Here is a 14493-nt window from a genome sequence, read left to right as displayed (position 1 = left end):
ACTTCCAGTAATAGATTGCATAGGTTTTGTTTTTCTTTTTTAATGGGTATCAGTCTTTACCCATCCCCCCCTCTCCCCAAATATCTCATATGCTCTTGCAGTAATAAAATACATTTTACAATACTTTTAATTAGCACTATTTACATAGTTATGTAGTGTGCATTTTTTAATTGTTTATACTGGGCTAGCTGGAAATGATATTTTACAGAACATATTATATTTATAATGAATATTATTGCCCCTCATTTCACAAACATTGGGTGCAAGTGCATTTGAGCCGTCTGAATTTTTGTCTGTATATACTGTAGGTAGGGTTGCCACCTTTTCTGGAAATATAATACCGGCCTTCCTATATATTTATCTTTTTTACATATTAATAACATTGGGATCAACCATCATTTTTACCGGCCAGGTGGCAACTCTAACTGTAGGTGCTTCTCCAGCAGGTAAAATGTGAAATGTCCCGAGCACAGAGACCTGGGGCTTTCCAGATAAGGGGTCTTTCAGTATTTTGCATCTCCATATCTTAAGTCTTATAAAACAATATTTTATTAAAATGGAGTCTATGGGAGATGCCCTTCCCCTGATTTGGAGGTTTCCGGATAATGGATTCCATACCTGTGCCACTAAATAACTAAGGAAGTGCTGGGAATAGGTAACAACAAACTGAAAGGTACAACCTGAAACCTTTTTTTTTCAAATCATAGTTTGCGAGCTCCGATCTCCTTCTATGGGAGACTTCCTTTGGGGACTGGAATCCTCTGGTTGGCTAAAGCACATCAAAGCAATTATCGATGCTGGGATTTTCATAGCAAAGGTAAGTCATTTTTTTTAAATGTATTTAGTTCATGGATTGAGGGAAATGTAAATGTTGCATGTGCTACTTTACTAATAACCAAGCAGATTTAATTTAATGAGAAAAACAAATCTCATGCTTAAACATGTGAAAACTCCATTAAAGTCCATGGGAACGCCTGGAATTTGAGTTTTTGTCTCATCTAATGTAATCTGGCCCAATGTCCGAAAACAGGTTTGTTTTTTAAATACCAAACCTGTTAATGCCCTGGTGTAACTAGTATTACTTTGTAAAAATATTTATACAACCATTGCTGTTATTTCACTGCTTTCACTGAATCACTTTCTGGTGCTCGTTAAAATTACATTTGCCTAATTTGACTAGAGATAAGATTATGGAAGTGTCTAGCAGAGAGCTGTATGGATAAGCTATTTTTTATTTGTTAATGAATGTTGTTTTGTTAGCTGCCTGCCACTCAATTTTAATTTTCTTACATGTAGTTTGTATCAAATTATATTAATACAGAGACATTAACTTGATTTCATGTCTCTCCATCCATACCTTATATAATATATATATATATATATATATATATATATATATATATATATATATATATATCCCCGTTAAAAATGTTCCCTTTTCTGTAAGGCTGTGACAGAAGAAGGAGCCAGTGTTCTTGTCCATTGCTCAGATGGATGGGACCGGACAGCCCAGGTTTGCTCTATTGCCAGTCTTCTGCTTGATCCATATTACAGAACCATAAAGGGATTTATGGTAAGTTGGATTGACTGACTAAATAAATAAATATATATGGTCAAGAACCAGGTCCCACACTCTCAGGACTTGTAGCAAATCAATTGAAAATGTATTTAATAGTATTCAAATATAAAGATGGTGTTTTTTTTTCAATGTATACTAACAAATTGTTTTGATGTTACTGGTCCTTTAAAGGGACAATGGCCATAAATATACTTAAAGTGACAGTGCCTCAATAAAGTGACCGCATCATTAAGTGTTATATCTATGTATATACATATATATATATATATATATATCTATATATATTATGTAGTTTGTTTATATAGTTTATATAGTGAATAAAGTACCCCCTCATGTAAAATATACGGATATTATAAGTTATCGGCCTTCGGCCTCGTGTTTTTATATGGTCATGAAACTCTACTATTAATCCTCACAATAACATCAGCATACCACACCCATTCAGCATCTAGAGCAAAAAATTCATTAGTATACATTGAAAAAAAAAACACCAAGACAAATTAAACTTTAAAATCGCAAAGTCTTTGTAAAAAAAAAGTCAAAAAAGTATTACGAAATAACTTACCGAAACTGTGCTTGCACACCTCTTCAGAAAGTGATTGGGGCGATCCATCGTGCGGTGTTCGATTTCTCCTCCCTGCCTTCCTTATAGAAGATAGCCAGGGAGGAGAAATCAAACACCGCATGATGGATCGTCTCTGTGTAGCTTTTCTAAAGAGGAGCAGACTAAAGTCAGCTAAATGATGATATGGAAAATGAATATGAATTAACACAGGACTGTTACACCCACAAAAGGTTGCAGTAATAATTACTTTGGGATAACTTTGACGACAGTTATAACTCAACATGCACACATCTTTATGTTTTTTTCTCTTCAGATGCTGACATTTTGTAAGCTTTGTTGGCATTGTTATATTTACTGTGTATTCTTATTTCTAGGTTTTAATTGAAAAAGACTGGATTTCATTTGGTCATAAATTCAATCACAGGTAAATCTGGCAACACTAATTATATTCATATCATTTCCACTTAGCTTTTTAATTTCATTTATGGCCTATGCAAGGCTATGATCCTGCATGCTCAGTCTGACCAGAAGGAGTAATGCACTTTATAATAGAGAAGCCTTGGTTGGATTGAACATGTAGGGACCATCACCTTGTTAATCATGAAAAATCTATGGTTTTTGCTTTGGTATTTCTTCAGCTGAACAGGGAAACTGAAGCTTCTCCTTGTTTGGTACTTGGACTTCTACTTATCTGAGAAGCCTCAGTTTGGATCAATGCTGAATAAAGCAGTAAACTTTCCCTTCAATATATCTTCATATCAAGAAAATAATCAGTACTAATATTTTTTCCTTTATCCACACACACATATTCTGATGAAGTATTTATATTTCAGATATGGAAATTTGGACGGTGACCCAAAGGAAGTGTCCCCAGTGATCGATCAGTTTATAGAGTGCGTTTGGCAACTGATGGAACAGTTCCCGTGTGCATTTGAGTTTAATGAGAGGTTTCTGGTTCATATTCATCATCATATTTACTCCTGCCAATATGGCAATTTCCTATGCAACTGCCAGAAAGAGAGGAGAGAAATTAGGTAAGCTCATTAGTCATGTTTTTGACAACAGTGGCAAATATTGGAAACAAGTTTACTCCCTTCATGCATTGCTGTAATTCTTTAAAGGGGTGGTTCAACTTTACGTTTACTTTTAGTATGTTCTAGAATGGCTAATTCTAAGTAACTTTTTAATTGGCCTTCATGTTTTCTTTTTTATTGTTTTTGGATTAGTTGCCTTCTTCTGACTCTTCCAAGATTTCAACTGTGGGTCACTGTGCCCATCTAAAAACAAATGCTCTGTAAGGCTACACATTTATTGTTATTGCTACTTTTTATTACTCATCTTTCTATTCAGTCCTCTCCTATTCATATTCCAGTCTCCTATTCAAATCAATGCATGGTTGTTAGGATAAACTGAACCCCAGTAACCAGACTGCTGCAATTGCAAACTGGAGAGCTGCTGAATAAAAAGCCAAATAACTCAAAAAACACAAATAATGAAAAATGAAAACCAATTGCAAATTGTCTCAGAATATCACACTCTACATCATACTAAAAGTTAATTTATACATGATAAACTTAATTCCCCTGTATTTACATAAGTTCCTTTATTATATCCCAGGGGTAAATATTCCAGTAAAACAATAACTGTAAATATTTTTTTGAAGATTTGTGCAAACCAAATACTTTCTATGTCATTTTACTTACTATGTCATGTCATTATATAAAGATCTTACTAATATAAGCTGATCATTTGCTTCTTTGCCAGAGTCCATGAGAAAACCTACTCACTTTGGTCGTACTTGTGGAAGCAGCGCCTGGACTATATGAACCCACTGTACCGAGCAGATCACAGTCAGACGCAGGGAACCCTGAGGCCTAACACTTCCCCCTTTAATTTCAAGTATGTCCATAAATACATGTCTTCAATGGCTTAATTTGAGCTATTTTTACAGAAAGTGCCCCGTGAAACTTAAGTGGAGATGTTTTTCTCTTTGCGACTGTCTTCCCATAAGCTACAGTATGTCTCTGATTCCTTTGGTCTGCTGCATTGTGCACTTTTTTTCTGTCTGGTATAATATGAAACTGCAGAAAACATATATATGTTGACGCATGACCACATTGATGATAGAGGGACCCCACTCACCTACATAAAGTTTAGAATGCTACTCGTCACCCATAAAAAACATTCAAAATCCTATTTTATCACATTAGTCAAGTAAAATGATTAATTATTTGAATCTTGTTTCCTTCAGTCTGGGAATTCATAATTATAGCAAGCAGGCAGCAGCCATTTTGTGGACACTGTTATTAAGACAAGCCTTGCATCATCTCAGAATCTTGTTTGTGCACCAGAATGGGGGACCTGATGTCCATCCCCATGCCCTGGCTACACAATTAAATGGTGAAGAGAACAGGGGAATATGTGGAGAGCAGTTACATCTAGGAAGTGCTGAATGGAAAGTGAAAGTAATTGCCTGTCCTGTTATTATGCCCAAGGTATAGAGGAGGGGCAGACAATATTTGATTGACAGCTGAGATTTTTAAATGAGCTTACAACAGCTATGAATGCTTTAATAAAAAATAGAAATTGGATTTCATGTTCAATTTGAAAAGGACTTTTATTACACAGATTTATATTTATGGGTGACAGGTCCACTTTAAAAACATTTAACTTAAAAGCTACTTCTTCCTTCATGGTCTACAATGTTTAATAGCTTTATTTTTGCTATTCAGTAAATGCTTCAGACCAAATGACTAAGTGATTGAATAAGTGACTGTAATTCTTGCTCTTTAATAGCTAAATAGGTTCACCCTCTGGGAGATTTAGATACTTGGATTGGTCATACATTTAAAGTTCTTCCCCAATATGCTATGGTGAGCTTTATCAGGCTGATATGATCATTTGGCCATTGGGCATTAACCATCACAATGACGGTAAACGCAGGCTGTTAGGACGAGGGCCATATCAACAAGCCAATGTGGTCCTCACCCCAATGGGATTGTTTAACCCACCTGATCAATAAAAACCAAGAAACATTTCTGGTATTTATTTAAATGGGAAAAAAATGGTTTATTAACACAAAACATTTTAAACATTCTTAAAAACCCATGGCAAAACAATATCTTTGTTATAAAAAAAATATAAAAAGGGCATAAATGTCACACTTACATGCCCAAAGTGGAGCACACTATGATGCCTGTAAAGCACAAATGAACTCCAAGGACTGCCATAGCATCATTCCCAGAGTATCTCACAACTGTGTGGAATGCATATGTTACAGATATGGAAAGAACTAGAAGTATGGTAGGGGCAAACTGATTGCAAATAGCATGGGTGCAATTAGCATTACATAATATTGTGAAAAATTATTTATTGTGAATACTGTACATATGTAGATTAAAGGCCAAACGTAACAATTATTTAAAGTGTCAAACAGTTGCAGAGTAGAGTTTCACATCATTAGAAAGCCAAGATGTCATCTCTGGGTCTAGCTACTTACACTTCATTGCAAGGTCTATGATATGATTTGAGAGCTGGATATACAGGCCGGCCCTTCAGAACTGTCCTATGTATCTGCATATAAGGCTGGTAAATTTGTTAGGCTTCTTAAAAACAGAAACATATTTGAGCCTCAGATGTTGATGGTTGGTTTTTTAGTTGTTCTATGTTTCATGCTGTTGCAGGTTCTGGAGGGGTCTGTACAATCGCTTTGAGAAAGGCATGCACCCTCGTCAGTCTGTGACAGACTTCCTCCAGGCAGTAAAAGAAGAGACCCAGCAGCTAGAGGAGGAACTGGAGTTCATGCAAAAGGTAGTGGCTTATTTACATGTAGGGGAATTCTGCAGCTGAGCTGTATGCATGCATGAGTAGAAGTGATGCTGTGCATGACTATAATCAGTTCATCTTAATAATCATTGTCAGTGTGTTTATAAGGCCATACAAATGCTAAATAACTCAAAAAGGCAAATAAGAAACATGGCCCTGTATTATCCACTAATACAAATGCCCAAATAAAACTTTACAGTAAGTAAGCACACAAAAAATGAAATAAAGAAAAAATAATGCAGTACTGTATGTCTGTAGGACATGTAGGACAAGTGTGATAACACTTTTTACAAGAGTGTGGGCCTCCATCTCCAAGTGTCACACTTGAAAGCGTGGCAGGTACCACGTGAAATGCATTGAGCTATTGCTTTATTAGAATGTGCTGCTTTTACCAGATGTTTATAAGTAGCCTGTATTTTGTGAACTAATCCTTTCAATACATGTATTGCAGTATAATACACAAGAGCCATGAATATCCTGTAAATTATAATCTTATAAATGGTGTGTAGTGATGTCATCAGTTATAATTGGAGCTTAGTGATGTCATTTCTGTCACATGACTCACTGAAACTTGTGTATTATAATAAATAAAGTACCCCCTGTTGCAAAATATGAGGATGTTAGAAGTCACCTCGGAGTTCCTTGACCTGTGTTTTATATAATCATGGAACTCCTCTGTAACTTATAATATTTACAAGAGAGGATAATTTATTCACTATGTACTGGTTTCTTTCTCCTATATGACCCTCGTGGTGTAACAATTGAAAGTTGAAATATCCCTCTTCATGTTGGAAACATTGTATAAGCCTAAATTCTTAATTTGGACTGGAGAGCAGGTTAACTCACTATGTGACTGGTGGAGAAGTCTCTCGTCAGTTCCAATGGGGCATTTACTGTGTCTGGGAGATGGAAGCACACACACTATTTCTTGCCAGCTGGTGGCAGTGTTGGTCAATATTGAGATTATTGCTAATTTTATCCTTTTAAACTGCTTCTCATCTAGAGCCCAATTCTCAGAAAAGGTGTAAAAAGAGGGGGCTTATTTACTAATACTGGGAAAATCCAGCACCATACTGTTAGCCATAGCAACCAATGCATTATTCCACCTATAGAGATATAAACTGATCAAAGCTGATTAGCAGCTGTGGGAACTGCGCTTGGACAGATTTGCCCAGTGTCGTTAAGCACCGTTAGACAATGCTACTTATGTGTATAAGATAATGGGTGCTATTTGTAGTTTAGGGGTTGATATAATTTATATTAAATATATGTATGGATATATAGATGTATATAGGGATAAGTATTTGATTTTCTTGATTTTAGAGATGGCAAAAATTTGAGAGCCAGCAGTTGAATGGCACAAAGAATTTTGATGAAGGACACGGAGACAAGTTGCAGATTAGTGCTACTGCCTACACCTCTGCTAACAGTCCCCAGGATTATAGCAGCAACCTGAAGTCCTTCCCTTCCCGCAGCCCTTCCCAGGGTGAAGAGGATTCCGCCCTCATTCTTACTCAGGAAAACTTGAAGAGCTCAGATCCGGACCTATCTGCAAACAGTGACCAAGAATCGGGGGTGGAGGATTTGAGTTGCAGGTCACCAAGCGGAGGTGATTCATTACCAAGCGAAGACAGCGGCAAAGACCCTGATTCCGATGAAGCCATGTTCCTCAATGCTTAATCCCAATTAAAAGAGCTACATTGGGTATAGGATATGTAACGGCCCAAACAGGCAAACTACGCTGCTTAACTCACAACAGGTTACTGGGTTCAGCTTCAATAGGTGACATTACTGAAAATGATATTTAGGATCAAATCTTGGAAATATTTATGTTTGAAATCCATGCAGCAAAGTAGGTAGAAGTAACTGACCATAAGTGTGGCATGCAAATCTACATCTAGTTCAGCTTCCATTGCTTTCATATATGGAGTAGATCATACACCATTCAGTGATGTCACAGATTTGTCGACTGTAAATCTCATTTAAATTCCTGCCCACGTGTACGGCTGAAAAATATTTCCTTCTCTTCTTCTGTAAGTATAACAGGGAATGACATTTCCCATGGAATATCTCTTCAACCTCCCTGTGTTAGATCTAAGTTGAGATTCTACATTCTGTTACTGGGTTTTAATAATATATTTGGGAAATCTTGCTCTACGTTTACTACAGTTGCAGGGTATTCAGCCCTGTGGTACGTATTTACACTTTCACTAATCTTTTCACATTTAAAGTCAATTTTTGTGGCTGCAAGTGGTCTCGTTGTGAACTGCTGCTTGGTTATTCTTGGTTAGCTTGTAACTGTCAGCTGCTGCAGTACCCCATGAATTGTCAGCAAGACAATACTTAATGTTTCTCATTTTAACACCCCATGCATGCGGGGACATGACTCAAAAATAGCTGAGTGAAAAAAACAGAACTGATGTGGACCTGCTGTTTTCAAAACACCATCCAGCGTGTGATAGCTAACCAAAATTGTAGAGGTAGAAACAGACCAGGAATCAGCAATGCTTAATCTGCAATCACCCTTTATTGGTGTTTTCTTACGACATGTTTTGGGAACTGATCCCTTTTTCAAGTCAATATACATTAATTAGAAAATCTGTACCTTAGTCTTCTGCAGTTTGGTTGCCTCTTTTTCTTACTGGCACTGACTACTGACAGCCAAGCTTCAGCACCGCTCCGGGTTCTGGAAGGCAGGAAAAGCAGAATGTGTGGTTGTTTGTTATTGAGGTGAGCCTTAGTGAGAAACAAACATGACTTTTTTTGACTTTACATCCCCTTTAAATGCTGAAATGTGAGAGCTGCTGCTGGAATCTACAGATTTCTCTTGACCATTCACAGTGAACAAAAATGATGTTTACATACTAGAAATCAGCTTTTCCATTTCATCAAAGGAGAGCTTTATTGTTTTCATAGCTTTTGCCACAGACAATTTCAGAACGGGACAATCATCTTTTACAACAAACATATGAAATAGAACTTAACTTGACTGTCTTGAGGCTTGGATATTTGGCCTCCATATCTGTGGCCTGTGTAAAGACACAATTATTGTGCTCTTTGCATCTTGACTTGCTTGTGGAACTATACAGTGTTTCGGGAGTTTCGGCCTCCCTCATATATTTCACCTACAGCCTGGGTGTCGAGCTTGTGCTGAAAGTGAAATCGTTATGGCAGTGCCATCTCTGTCTGTTAGTATCTGGAAATGGACTGCCTCTTGTTCTTGCTAGTCGGGTACATTATCTCGGCCAGGGCCCCAGCAAAAAAAAGTTTCAGGGTCCCCTGTGATGATCCAATGTAACACCTGTAGGACCCCCTTCCCCAAGCCTTGTGTGAATGATTTGACTGGCTCAGGCAGGCACGAACAATGGAGGATAGAAGAGGTTGGGGATGGAACGAGGGCTCTTAGGGCCTACTTAGGACCTACTTCTCCTCTGGGCCCCTACAAGTTCTCAGGTTCTGCTGTACAGAGATTAAGTCTCTGGTTAGAATCATTCCAAAGGCTTTTATAATACTTCTAACATTCAGTGGGTTGTGTGGGAACATAGGTAAAGTCCCATGTTATGGTGCTAAGCAAATATCTAGCTAGGCATATTATATCACATTTAAATATTCTCTGCACAAATGGTTGGCATAACTAGGCAACTCCCAAATTCTCCAGTGTTCATTTTACTCAACAAATATCTTCCTAATAGTGATGCATGGGCTGGACATTTTCCTACTTGCACCCACCCTAACCTGCCCCTCCTCAACCCAGGCCTGACCCCACCTAGAGTTGATAAGGGACTTTTGAGCTCATCTCTGACATGTTCTGATGGGACTGGGGGAGAAGCGGACTGCAGGAACCACTATCCCACCAATAACAAAGGGATGAGGAGCCCAAAAATGACAGGTGCTGTGAGTGGACGTTGTTTACACCAGACCCAAACCAATTTGAAGGATTTTGAGCCACTAGATCCTAACTGTAGCTTATTGGACGCCATTTACTTAATGGGGCCATATACTGTTTATTCTGCAGATTACAATTCTTTACATAGATTTGATGATATCAGCCGTATTTATACCTGAGCCTCCCGTGATATTTGACCTGGACAAGAGCCAGACAATGGCAAAAAGAAGCAAGAATTGTCTCCGGAGCCGTTCCTGCTTGATCACTCTTGTCACACTGAGCAAAAAGTAAATAATGTAAATTTCAGAAGTGCTAGGAACAACATTCTGAGTAATGTGACATTGTTATATGGCATGGTATATGTCTGCTATGGTATATGTGATTTTGTGCAGAATAATGAGCCACAATGGAGGCCAGTTAAATTGACGGGAGACCTGGGGGTGACACAATATTCAGTTGCCGTCTTGTATTTTATTGTTACATTTTTGCATAAGCTTTAAGTAAGAGGTTTTATTTATATTCTGTTTTATGTGCTTAATAAAACCCATGTCCTTGTACTGTATATATTGTTTTGTGAATATATAATATATATATATAGGTGAGAATATATAAAGTGCTAAATATTTCAATATAAGATGTGTAGAATGTCATATTCTGTATGTTTACTTTAAGGAATCCACTTGTATTTATTTAATGTGTAGTTGGACCAGTGTAAATATGTATATAATAGAAAATGTCAGTGCACCTTTTTGTGTATAATAAAGGCCCAAAATATTCCTCAGATGTGCCTAATTAATATTTCTTACGGATGAATGTTGTAAAAGTGCAAGAGATTTGCAAGGCCATGTTGGTTTGGAACACTGTATCCAGAGAGAATTTGAAATGACTGCCCCAGGCTGGCCTTACATACACTCACATAAATATATATATATATATATATATATATATATATATATATATATATATATATATATATATATATATATATATATATATATATATATATATATATAATACCAAATGGCTTAGGCACCCACTTATATAAACACTAGGAATTTTCACTGAAAAAACGTTTTTTATTATTGAATCAACGTTTTGGTCCTCACAAGGGACCTTTATCAAGACCAAAATGTTGATTCGATAATAAAAAAAGTTTGTTTAGTGAAAATTCCTGGTGTGCATTAGCATCTTACTACAATATATATATTTATATACAGGGTGATCCTGGCCCCTCCACCACCTGAGGCAGCTGATGACACCCTCCCCTGTTGGCTCACCTTTTTATATGGGGGGGGGGGGTCGAGGGGGTGCACTATGTTGGTGGAGGGGTCCAGGAAAATAGCACAGAGATCACAGTCTGCACTAGAAGAGCCAAATTTCCAGTTTGAAAACCGGAAATTCTCCTCTTACAGTTACCAGGTAACTAGTGGGACACTGAGTTTCTCAACTCGCCACACTTGTGCAGTGCCCCATGTGTGTGTGTGTGTGTGTATATATATATATATATATATATATATATATATATATATATATATATATATATATATATATGAAGATTCATTGCTTCTCTCCTTGACAAATGCTTTCCAGATGCTACAATACAGATGCTGTGGAGGATTTCCTAGACTTCACAAGCACCTCAACCACTCTGTTGGAAAGACCCTGAGCCTCTAGACCAGGGGTCCCCAGCCTTTTTTACCCGTGAGCCACATTCAAAAATAAAAAGAGTTGGGGAGCAACACAGGCATGCAAAACGTTCCTGGGGTGCCAAATAAGGGCTGTGATTGGCTATTTGGTGGCCCCTATGTGGACTGGCAGACTACAGGAGGCTCTGTTTGGCAGTACACATGGTTTTTATACAACCAAAGCTTGCCTCCAAGCCAGGAATTCAAAAATAATCACCTGCATTAATAAGCACACTTGACTTGTGCCCAGTGATTTCGATGTTTTAACAACATGACGTAACTAGAGGAGCAACATTCATATTTTTGTGATCAGGCTGGGTTGGATTGAGTTGCATATGAGTCAACTGTTTTGGCAAGGGCTGGACACTGTGGCCAAGTAGTTCTTCATCTTCTCCTCTGCTGATTCTCACCACTCTGTGCTGCTGTCACTTACCTGAGCTTAGGGACTCACGCACAATATACTGTATATATACAATATAACAGTGGTCCCTAACCAGTAGCTTGCAAGCAACATCTTGCTCACCAACCCCTTGGGTGTATCTCCCATTGGCCTCAAAGAGGGTGCTTATTTTTGAATTCCAGGTTTGGAGGCAAGTTTTGGTTGTATTAAGACATTTGCACTGCCAAACAGAGTCTCCTGTAGGCTACCAGTCCACACAGGGGCTACCAAACATCCAATAACAGCCCTTATTTGACATCCCCATGGACATTTTAATTTTTGTTTTGCTCCCCAACTGTTTTTTACATTTAAATGTGGCTCACAAGTAAAAAAGGTTGGGGACCCCTGCCTCAATGAATTATATTCTGAGCAGTGAGCACCACAATTATAAATGCACGTGCCCAATTTATATTTATGATATAATACGAGATCCAATATCTCAGGAACTGGCCCTTGTGTAAGGATACTGGAGTTGGTAATTGATGCCTCCATCACTTGAGCAACGAAGATCAAAACTATAAGTTCTATTGGACTGCTGATATTTCTAGCCTATTTCTAACCTGCACAATTCATCCAGACAGTGTTGCATGTTGGGTTGCCATTTCAACAATATCTGTTTTTTGTGATGAGAAATAATGAGGCAGATCCTGACTTTAGTGTAAGATGGGGACAGGCAAACATATGCAATGGAAGCACTGGGTGACAGTGATGTACTCAGATAAAGTCTGGATCACCGCAGGGATTTCCTCAGTGCTTCCAACTTTGTGGTTTATTTTACCATGTTTGTGTGCCCACCCCCCTTGTTAGTTATAGTCTCCTCCTACAGACAATATATTTCTTTATTCATTTATATTTATGTGATTATTATAAGTTATACATTTAACTTATTATTATTTTGTATAAATACATATTTATTTGTGCTGCTGGACTCCAAGTGGGCATTTTGATCCACATATTCAATTTATATGTAACTTAGGATTTTTAAAAGTTTTAATTCCGTTAAACTGTTGCACAATTTTTTTGCACACAGTAGAACCCCCATTTTACGTTTTTCAGGGGACCAGAAAAGAATGGTGTAAAATCCAGGAAAATGTAAAATCAGGGAAATGTATTATGCATAATATATACAGTAGGTGGGACCACAAAACAACAATTTAAAATGAGGGAAGACTTAAAATCAGGGGATGTAAAATGGGGGTTCTATAGTATTTGAATAATTCATTTATATACAGTATTAAGTTTATGAACGTCAATCAATTGGCATTTTTAATGTGTCGTTTTCAATTAGTGGGTTATAATTGGTAGTACCGGTAAAATAGCCAGTCACTGACTCCTGATTTCTATAATAAATTGTTTGTTAGGGTGAACCCAGCATTTTCTAGTTTGTCTGAAATGACAGGACAGAGTATTTGGGGTCTCTTAAGGTTTTTCTTCTTTTTGCTTATAGGCCAGGCATGGCCAGAACTAGGGGCAGGTAGAGTAGGCGCCCGCCTAGGACGCAATCATAGGGGGCACACTTTTAAAGGGATTTTTTTTTGTCCGTTTACTTTTATTTTGTTCTTTATAAACCCTTTATTGTATGGGTTCATGTAAGGCACCACTATCCCTCTTACTTGCTGACATTGGGTGAATCTCTCCTATTCCTCTTAACGTGATGCAGATAGGGATGTGCATGTGCTGTGGGAAGCAGAGTGTGGTGATGTTAATGTCACTTTGCCTTGTGAGAGAGTGAGGCAGAGAACTGGGCTGGCCTGGTGCTGCATTTTCTGAAGCTGTCAGGTACAGATCTGGGGCAATATTTCTGCAACTGCTAGCCTGGCACAGACTTGGGGGGGGGCAATATATTGCTGCTGGCACAGATACGGGGTAATATTTTGGCTGCTGCTGGCCTGGCACAGACTTGGAGGCAATATTTTGACTGCTGCTAGCCCGGCACAGATTTGGGTGCAGAAGTATGTCCTGCTATCTGGCATCCATTGCTTACATTGCTTTGTTATATCATTTGTTAAATTACAATACTGCTTCTATATTTTGCCTTATCATATATATGTGTAAATATATAACTTTATCCGTCTTTTTTTTCTTATTACAAAAGATAGTACTATGCTATGATGAAGATGCAGGCAGAGTATTAAACCATGAGTACAATTCCAAGCCAGTCCATTGTGTTAAATCCTTGGCATCAGGATACAACGTATTTTGCAAATAAATAGTTTTACTTCTTTTTTATTGACACTTTTTGTTTTTATATGGGCAACTATTTTCATTCTGGCAAACCACAAAAACCTGTATATGACATGTGCGTTTTAAATTTATAGGCATAGTACCAGAGCCAGGAGAAAGAAAATCAAGTACTTTGGCTGAATGGGTTTACTGCTCCCTGTATTTATTTATATATAATTTACATAGTAGCTGAAGTTGAAAAAAACCACATCCAGTATTTGTTAGTCAGTTGCTTAATTATATAAATTCCATGTTTACATATTTATATACAATAAAAGTTTTACTCATTAA

The 14493-nt window shown here is 37.6% G+C and overlaps 1 protein-coding gene across 1 annotated transcript in view; it reads left to right on the top strand.

Moving 5' to 3' along the window:
- Positions 1–10636, top strand: part of mtmr7.L (myotubularin related protein 7 L homeolog) — a 29781-nt gene extending 19145 nt beyond the window's left edge. Inside the window, exons 8-14 of the mRNA XM_018230243.1 lie at positions 708–817; positions 1448–1573; positions 2519–2568; positions 2978–3178; positions 3909–4043; positions 5828–5954; positions 7293–10636. Coding sequence (XP_018085732.1) covers positions 708–817; positions 1448–1573; positions 2519–2568; positions 2978–3178; positions 3909–4043; positions 5828–5954; positions 7293–7649 — 1106 coding nt within the window. The 3' untranslated portion in view covers positions 7650–10636. The remainder of the gene's footprint in view (positions 1–707; positions 818–1447; positions 1574–2518; positions 2569–2977; positions 3179–3908; positions 4044–5827; positions 5955–7292) is intronic.
- The last annotated feature ends 3857 nt before the right edge of the window (positions 10637–14493 follow it).

Source organism: Xenopus laevis, chromosome 1L (assembly GCF_017654675.1).
Source record: "Xenopus laevis strain J_2021 chromosome 1L, Xenopus_laevis_v10.1, whole genome shotgun sequence".
In the NCBI taxonomy this organism is placed as follows: domain Eukaryota; kingdom Metazoa; phylum Chordata; class Amphibia; order Anura; family Pipidae; genus Xenopus; species Xenopus laevis.
Note: the sequence above shows the minus strand (reverse complement) of the source record. Positions and strands in the feature narration are given on the sequence as shown.